At 44.0% G+C, this 9,247-nt stretch overlaps 1 protein-coding gene across 4 annotated transcripts in view; it reads right to left on the bottom strand.

The window, feature by feature from the left end:
• Positions 1 to 979: 979 nt before the first annotated feature.
• Micalcl (MICAL C-terminal like) overlaps positions 980 to 9,247 on the bottom strand; it is a 64,616-nt gene continuing 56,348 nt past the window's right edge. For 2 of the 4 annotated variants that reach the window (XM_029556314.1, XM_029556315.1), the window contains 2 exons: positions 6,994 to 7,067; positions 980 to 2,862 (listed from right to left, as the gene is read on the bottom strand). In XM_029556314.1, the coding sequence (XP_029412174.1) occupies positions 2,678 to 2,862; positions 6,994 to 7,067 (259 nt within the window). In that variant the 3' untranslated portion in view covers positions 980 to 2,677. Of the gene's footprint in view, positions 2,863 to 6,953; positions 7,068 to 9,247 lie in introns of those variants that run through there. The other 2 variants (XR_003847104.1, XM_029556317.1) reach the window with 2 other exon arrangements.

Here is a 9,247-nt window from a genome sequence, read left to right as displayed (position 1 = left end):
ATGCCTTTTCACAATCCTGCTCATATTGCACAAAGAAACTGTCTTCAAGATGGACATTTTATATTCTAAGGGTCTAGACCATTATTGTAAGGAGTCAGGTCATGTTAAGTAGCTCAACAGCAACAATGTTCCTGTCTTTGGAGAATATCACTGAAATGGTCTTTGCACATTTGGTGATGCAGGAAGACAGCAGAAGTTGAAAGCTGTTAGGGATGAGGCTTGTGTTTTGAACTTAGCCAGATAAGTTTAAACCTTAATTCATAACAGCACACAGTTTGTGGGAAGTAGTGAACAAATGTCCTTTCTTATATTAACATAATAGAAGGACCAAGAATCATCCTCTTTGCCAGCTCTCTTAAGAAAATCATTTTTATTAGATGAAATATAATAAATTAAAGCAAGTACCAGTTCTTCTATACAATAACACCTAGGCACTATACACAAAAAAGGAATTCTTTGTCAAATACATGGAGGCATCAGACTGCAGTTTTCTCTAACTGGCAGGAAAGGTGGAACGTGAATACTTTCAAATGTTCTAGAAGGAAAACTGAAGTTATACATCTCTTTCTTAAAATGAGTCAGTGTATCTAATATCTTCTAAATGCCTGGTGGCTGAAAATACTATTTTGACGACCTCCATACATCTTTATTACTACACAAATTACTGCCTCGAACATCTTGGTCATTAAGTTGCTAATATCTTCGTTTTGAAAAGTCCTCTTTGAATGATAACACAGGACACATCAGGAAATCACATGATCCACACCCACTAAGTATACAAATAAGTAAAAATAGATAACCAGAAGTGGTATAGTTCTTTTAAGTAGGAAGAAAGAGAAGAAAAAAGAACAGCTCAGTGGTTAAGAGCACTGGCTGTTCTTGCAGAAGACCTGGATTTGAATCCTAGCACCCACATGGCAGCTAACAACCATCTACAGCTCCAGTTCCAGGGGATCTGATGTCCTCTTCTGTCCTCTGTGAGCACTGCATGACATGGGTGCACTTGCATACATGCATGCAATACATGCATACACATAAAGTAAAAATAAAGTGGAAAAAAAAAAAAAGCACAACTGTTGGTCCTGGGTTTGCCATGGAAGGACTGCTGTTAACTACCACCCAAAACATAGGCTGACAGCTTGTCCCTGGCCAGCTTGGTCCACACAGACAGCATACCGGATGGAAGCAGTTAATGGATCAACTTAGACTGAGAGAACTTTGGCTGCCAGTCAGAACCAACAGTTATAAAACACCTTTGTCTAACGACACTTAAATGCTAGAAGAAATGAGTGCAATGTATACTGAAGAGTTCCTCAACCTCTCTCATCACTAGTAGGTTAAATCTAAGAATTTCATCTAGGGAGAAGAGTCAAATGCTTTATGACAACATATCACCACTCTAAATCATGTCTTCTTTTGTCTCTGTATGCACTATCCAAATGCCCAACAAAGCCCGGTGTCTCAGCGTGTCCATTCCATCCAGCAGTTTTCCTTGTCTATTGAAAATGCCATAAAATAAAAACACTCGTGACCCAAATCGGAATTAGGTAATTTGAGTCACTGCCTTCAGTTCTACCTGGAAGTTAGAAGTGGTTTTATTTTGGGCCTAGGATGACACAGGTGACCGTGGAGAGCCCACCTCTCCTAGTACCATGCTGTGTTTGCTTTTAGAAGCAGTACCAACTCACCCATGTTTTATCAACAAGTGAAAATTTCCCTCTCTGTCATCACCAGCACTAACTCAAAAAGCACTTCAAAGTCATTCATTCCTAAAAGCACTTAGCATTATGATCCAAGGCTAGAGGCAGAACACTGTGGCTTCTCTAAGCCAGCAGGATTCAGTGAAAACCAAGGAGCCTGCTGGCATGAACTTAAAGTTTTTATTTCCTTTCTCTTTTTCAAAAAAAAATTAAATTAAGGCTCAAATGTTCTATTAAACTCTCATTGCTTATGTATATTATATTAAGGCTTATAAATATACCTGGTAAATTAAATTCACTCTGGATTGAATTAACACCCGCCATATGAGTTATTTGCTTTATGTAATCGGTAATCTCAAGGTTTCTCCACTTTCTCTGGAAACACAGTTTAAATATTAACCTAATCTTTAAACTGCTGTTGCTGCTTTTTGACATTTGGAAACTGGTCAACCATGCAAAAAAGACAAACATGGGTTATTAATGAAAAGGCAGCTCTTAAAAGTCTCAACACATGTAATTCAGTGAATGAGGGAGAAAAACCGCCAAAAAGGCAGCAGGGAATCAAGCCTCTGCCTAACTTTCCAGAGAAAACAATACTGGCCACCGGCCAGGAACACCTCCATTCCAAGAGCCCAGCACACTGGACTCCAATAGCCTTTGGTTTTTCATTTTTTCATTGCAGTCTCTGGAAAAATCTTGGGAAGCTGCATGCAGCAGATGTAAGAGCTACGAAGGTGTTCGGTTTTTGAGACAGTATCTCATTGTGTAGTCCAGGCTGGCCTGGAACTCACGGCAATCCTCCTGTCTCAGCTTCCTCTGAAGTGCTGGGATTACAGGTGTGAAATACCACACCTGGCTCATATGAGAGATGTTTAATTTTAAAAAGAAGAAAAAGCAGCTTCTAAATTCAGCACCTGGGTGAGAAAGATTGGCAGCTCCTGCTCCTGGCTTGCTGGCTTCTGAGAGGGAAGAGCACCTTACGTCCTGCTGAGCTGACAGCCACTGGAGAGAACAAAGTTTTCAAAGTGCTGGTCTTCCATCTTTTCTTTGACTCGTTGCTCCTCCAAGGAGTCCACCAGTTTGTTTCTTTGTTCAATCACATGCATCATCTCCTTGAGTATTTCTTGCTCCTCTGTTAGATCATTTTCATCTTTCTGGCTCTCTGAATTAAAAAAAAAAAAAAACCAACAACAAATCAAAACAAAAAACAGATCTCAGGTAAGATTGGGTCCAGAGACGTTCTTGGCGCAGGACTTTACAACTGTTCTCTGTTTGTCCTGCTCTAGGACTTTAAGGAAAGTAATCTAGCACCAAGAAACTGCTGGTAAAGACACAGAGGAGAAAGGTGGGTGCTTTGTGCAGGAACTGACTCATTTCATCTTGAGAACTGTGTGCAGTGGGGAGGAGGCATCTGTGAGGAACTTTAATACAGCGACACCCCATGGAGCCCCCTCGTCCTTCCAAGGAAGAAACCAATCAAACAAGAGAAGGCTGTTTTCCTAAGCACATTTGAGCCATGCAAGGCGAACTGAGGGAAGGTTCCAAATAAACTGCCTGTATCAGCTGCCCCTACCTCAATGACACGAACACTTCTGTCATTTGTAATGACAATTTGTACCTTTTTGCTTTTTAAAAAATAAATATTTTTTATTTTATTATCCCAAGGCTACACAGTGAGACCCTATCTCAAAACAAAACAAAACAATAAATATTTATTATTTGTGTGTGTTCCAGCTGCCCCTACCTCAATGACACGAACACTTCTGTCATTTGTAATGACAATTTGTACCTTTTTGCTTTTTAAAAAATAAATATTTTTTATTTTATTATTCCAAGGCTACACAGTGAGACCCTATCTCAAAACAAAACAATAAATATTTATTATTTATTTGTGTGTGTTCCTGTTCACACGTGACGGTGCACAGGTGTTACAGCATGTGTAGAGGTCAAAAGACAACTTTTGGAAGTACACAGTGAGACCCTATCTCAAAACAAAACAAAACAATAAATATTTATTATTTGTGTGTGTTCCTGTTCACACATGACGGTGCACAGGTGTTACAGCATGTGTAGAGGTCAAAAGACAACTTTTAGAAATTGGTTCTCACCGTCTACCTTGCTTGAGGTAGGGTCTCTCTAGTTTTTTACTGCCCTGTACATTGCAGCCCAGCTGACTCACAAGCTGCCAGAAGGTTCTCCCATCTCTACCTCCCACCTTACCATAGGTGTGCTGGCATCATAGACACACACCACCACATCTGTCTTTTACATGGCTTCTGGGGATATGAACACAGGTTATCGGGCTTCATACATGGCAAGTGCTTTTACCCACTGAGTCATCTCTATAGTCCCCTTTCTTGTATGCGTGCGCATGTACATGTACATGTTTGTGCATACATGTATTTACAGATGTGTGTACGTGCATATGGAGGCCAGAGGTCAACAGATATCAGGTGTCTTCCCTTAATTGCTTTCTACCTTATTTTTTGAGGCAGAGTTTCTTCCTCAGCCCAGAGCTTACCTACTGGGCTAGGCTGGTTGGCCAGGGATCTTCTTGTCTCTACCTCCCCAGTGCTGGGATTATAGGTGTATACTGTCGCACCCAGGTTTTTCTATGTGGGTTCTCAGGGGTTGAACTCAGATCCTCATGCTTGTACAGCAAGCACTTTATGACGGAGCCACCTCCCCAGCCCCTGCCTTTTGTATTGGCTCCAAAGCACACCATTAGGAGACTGACCAGGCTACAGGTGACACCAGTAACAGGGCTTCCCTGTAAGAACTTTATGACGGAGCCACCTCCCCAGCCCCTGCCTTTTGTATTGGCTCCAAAGGACACCATTAGGAGACTGACCAGGCTACAGGTGACACCAGCAACGGGGCTTCCCTGCAAGAGTGGCCTGGAACTCACTATGTAGACCAGGCTGGCCTGAATCTCACAGAGATCTACCTGTCTCTGCCTCCCGAGTGCTGGAACTAGACTTGTGCGGAGGAACTAAACTTGTGCCACTACACCCCGACTTACATTGGTGTCTGTCTGTCTGTCTGTCTACTTAGCTAGTCCGTCCGTCCATCTATCTATCTAATGTAATCTACCTTGGTCTTGTTGATACTGGGTCTACCTGTAGCCCCAGCTGATGTGAAACTCATAGTGTAGATCAGACTAGCCTCACTATTGCTATAGCACAGATCCCCCTGCCCCTTCCTCCCTAGTCCTGGGACTAAAGACCTGCGCCATCATGCCTGCCTTACATTGATTTTTTTTTCCGTCTTTTTGAGACAGGGTCTTCTTGTAGCCCCAGCTGTCCTGGAACGTACTATGTAGACCAGGCTGGCCTTGAACTCACAGAGATCCGCCTGCCTCTGCCTCCCGAGTGCTGGGATTAAAGGTGTGCGCCACCACACCTGGCCCTTCTCATCTTAGTAAGAATTTTAGAAAATTATAATTATAGTCTTTGATGGTATTTACTATCCTACAACAAAAAATTTACATTTTTATCAGATGTCCAAATAGAGTACAAAGCAGGCCAGATACTATAGCCTGTTCATGGAGGGGTATTTTAGTGTTTCCAAAAAGTTTTTTAAAAATCTGGGGCTAGCATGATGGCTTAGTGGGAAAAGGCACTTGCCACCAAGCCTGATGACCTGAGTTTCATCCCTGGGCCCCACAGGGTAGAAGGAGAGAACTGATTCCCATAAGCTGTCCTCAGACCTCCACATACATGATTTGGCTTTCTAACTTGTAAAATGGCACTACAATACTTAACCAAAAATGAAGATGATGTATAATATAAAGAGTATGTGCTCCATGGGACTGGAGAGATGACTCAGCAGTTAAGAGCACTGGCTGTTCTTGCAGAAGACCTAGGTTTGATTTGCAGCACCCACATGGCAGCTAACAACCATTCATAACTTCAGTTCCAGGGGATCCGACACCCTCTTCTGACCTCCTCGTGCGTTGCATGATATGGGTGCACTTCCATACATGCAGGCAATATACTCATACATATAAAATAAAAATAAAAAATAAAATATTAAAAATGCAAAAAGAGTATGTGCTCTATATCAGGAAACCCAGTAAGGCCAGAGCAACGCTGGTTCTATGAGATCTACAAGCATCATTTAACTGTAAGATGTAACGGAAAGAAGATCATCATGGACCTGACCCACAGACCAGGCACATAAAACACAGTGACTGCCCTTCTGCCTGCAGGCACTGATTTCATAAACCAGCATATCATGTCAGTTGACTTTGTTCCCTCTTTCCCCTTCATGATGGGATGATTATATCTCATGCTCAAAGCCCTGGCCCAGCCCCAACTAGTGCTGGTAGGAATGCTCCATTAACACTTCTAGTGTTCAGCAGTCAGGCCTGCCTTCCTCCATGCTCCCCAAACAACTGTTCCCATCTTCTCTACACAGTGATGGCGCTTTGGGTGTTGGTCTCCCCAGTGGGATCACAAACTCCTGTAGGAGAGGGGTTGACTTTTGCCATGTGTCAGGCCCACATTAGCTTTTCAAGAAATGTCTGCTAAGTGAATGGTTGGCTTTATTCTAGCAGGGCACGGTGGTGCATGCCTGGAATCCTAGCAGTTGGGAGGCTGAGCAGCATGGTTTGAATGTGTAATGTCCCCTACAGGCTCAAGTGTTTCAACACTTGGTCCACAGCTGGTGGCAATGTCTTGGGAGATTATGGAAGCTGTGGGATGTGGGGCCTCACTGGAGGTGGGTCACTGGAAAGGAAGGGTAGTTTATGGTCCTGCCCTGCTTTCTGTCTCTCCTCTTGGTCTGCTGAGTATGAGCAGGCATGTGCCTCATGCTCCTTCTTCCACAGAGCCACGTGTTGCCATGCCTTGATGGACTGTGTCCCCCAAACGAAGAGCCCAAAGCTGACCTCTCCTCCCTTAAGCTGCTGTTTGTCAGGATTGGTCACAGTGATGAGTAACTAAACTTTTGGTTACTCATATACTCAGTCAGGAGGATTGAAAGTTCAAGGTCAGCTTGGGTTACACAACAAGGCTCTGCCTCAATAAAAAGGAGTGCAAAAATAAGAATAAAGTTGTGTTCCTAATGACACATACGACGGAGGAATGCGGCCCTCACAAGTGAATGACGGTAACTGGGGATTTGCTGGGTTTCTGATGTGTACAAGGGACAGGCTGGCTTTGGGCTTTCCTCTGATTCTCAGGCCACGGGAGCAGAAAAGACTCTACTCTGGGATCTGCAACAAGCCTTGCTCAAGTGTCCTGGGGAAAAATGTCTTCAACAGGGACCCCAAATGTGTTGCCACACTCACCGTCCTTGGACATTTTCTCTCTTAATTTCTGCTCCAGTCTGCTCTGATGATCTTCTAGCTCTAGTTCTTGGGCCCTAGAATGAGAAACGTTCACACTATAAACACAGGGAAGGTAAGTGTGGAGACCCCATCGATGGATACACCCAGGGATAGTACCTCACACACTACTTTTTCCTTATTAAAACTGGCATCTTTGCTGGGTGCGGTGGCATATGCCTTTAACCCCAGAACTTGGGAGACAGAGGTTGGTGGATCTCTGTGAGTTCAAGGCCAGCCAGGACCACATAGTGAGACCCTATCTAAAAAAATATGAAACCAAACAACAGAAACAATAAAAAATCTAGAGTCTTTAAATATCTCTAAGCAGAAGGTGTTGCTGGTGTTGGAATCACTAGAGGTGCCTACAAAGACTGTTGAAATGTGCTGGACTTGAGACACGATGGTACGACTGGAGGGTGTGATGCAAGCCATCAAACCTCTCTTTAGGGGCAGACCAGAGGTAGGAAGGATAGAAGAACTGGGCCCTGGAGTAATGACCAGATGAAACTGGTCTTTGAGGTTGTGCTGGTTAGTTTTTATTAACTTGACCCAAAGCTAGACATACTCGGGGAGAGGAAAAATCAATTAAGGAATTACTGCCATCATACTGGCCTACCTACACTTTGCTTACCTCGTCATTTCCATTATTATTATTATTACTATTATTGCTGTTTATTTTGTTTCTTTTTGAGACAGGTTTTCACATAGCCCAGGCTAGACTTGCTATGTTGCCAAGGATGACCTTGAATTTCTGATCGTCCTGCCTCCAAGCTCCTGAATGCTGGTGTCACAAGTGTGTATCACCACACCCCATTTAATGTGGTACTGGGGACTGAACCCAGGGCTTCATGCACATTAGGCAAGTACTCTACCAACTGACCTATATCCCTAGCCTGCCACTGTTTTCACTACCTCTAAAACTGGGCCAAAGTCCTGCCTCATGGCTGACACTGAACTTCTCTGGGCCCTCAATGAAAGCCTGTGGAGGTGTGGGGCTCAGATCTCAGAAGTTTTTCGGCAGAGCCTAGTGAGCTGGAGGTTGTGACGGGATCTGCTTCAAGGTCATGCTGAAGTCCTGCCGTGCCCAGATGACACTAGTCACTGGCTGAGTCCAGCGAAGGAGTGAAAGCTGAGCATCTTGCCTAGTGTGGAACTCCTCTGATGGGTTACCTCTGCTCTGATGCTCCCAAGGCCTGGCTGAGACTCAGAGCTGTACCACATCTGGGTCTCCTGCCCAAGTCTCCTTCCTTTCTCCTCCGCCTTTACAGGACTCAGAGCTACAGTGGGGGCCCAAGACGCCCCTCCATCCCCATCTTCTTCTTCTTCTTCTTGTTTTTTTTTTTTTATCATTCACAGGTGCTTCCCCCAAGGAATCTCTTGTGCTTATTTATCTTCTGTCTTAGCTTTGCATCCCAAAGGGCCTGACCTGACATGTCAATCTGAGATACTTTTCCTTGTTCATCCAGGTTTTTCTCTAATTAAAATCTACTCTCCAACCTGCTTCTGTCTGTCTAGTTCATACACCCCAGCTGTCCTAGTTGATTTCTTTTTGGGGCGAAAAGTCCTTGGCCAATGCACTGTCTAGGGAAGCTGCTGACTCTGGGCAACGGCAGCAGAGGGCTTCCCCTGCCTCTTCCAGACATATACCATGCTCTTCAGACCTTTCATGGAATCCCTAACAGGCTTTCTTATTGTTCCACGTGTTCATCTATCTGCCCGAAAACCATAAGACCACAGAAGATAGGGACTGTGGCATTTATTTATGTGTTTTAGAGCCAGGATCTTGCTGTGTAGCTCAGGCTGACCTTGAACCTCTGATCCCTCTGCCTCCACCTCTGTGGTGCTGGGATTCTAGGCTTGTACTACCAGGTCTGACTATGGCTTTACTTTATATTTCTATAGAATCTGGCTGAATTTCTGGCACAGAGAATATGGTCTTTATAAATTTACGTTGAAAAGACATTATAGTTCAGACCTGGCCCCAGTGCAGACAATATGACTGCATATAAGGGTTTTGCAGTCGGGCAGATATGGACTCATCACTTAATTCCTCTGCATTTCTCTGTGTGCATCAACTTAAAAAAATAGTCAGGAAACAAATGATCACCAGAAAGGACCCCTTCTCTCCCTTCCCGCCCTTCCCTGTGATGGAGCTTGGTGAGTGTAACTCCTGGCTGCCTCCACTGACGGACGTGTCCTCACTCTCAGGTAACAG

The sequence above is a fragment of the Nannospalax galili genome, unplaced genomic scaffold, assembly GCF_000622305.1.
Source record: "Nannospalax galili isolate Female #2095 unplaced genomic scaffold, S.galili_v1.0 scaffold44, whole genome shotgun sequence".
Taxonomy (NCBI): domain Eukaryota; kingdom Metazoa; phylum Chordata; class Mammalia; order Rodentia; family Spalacidae; genus Nannospalax; species Nannospalax galili.
This window is presented reverse-complemented; position numbering and strand designations above follow the sequence as displayed.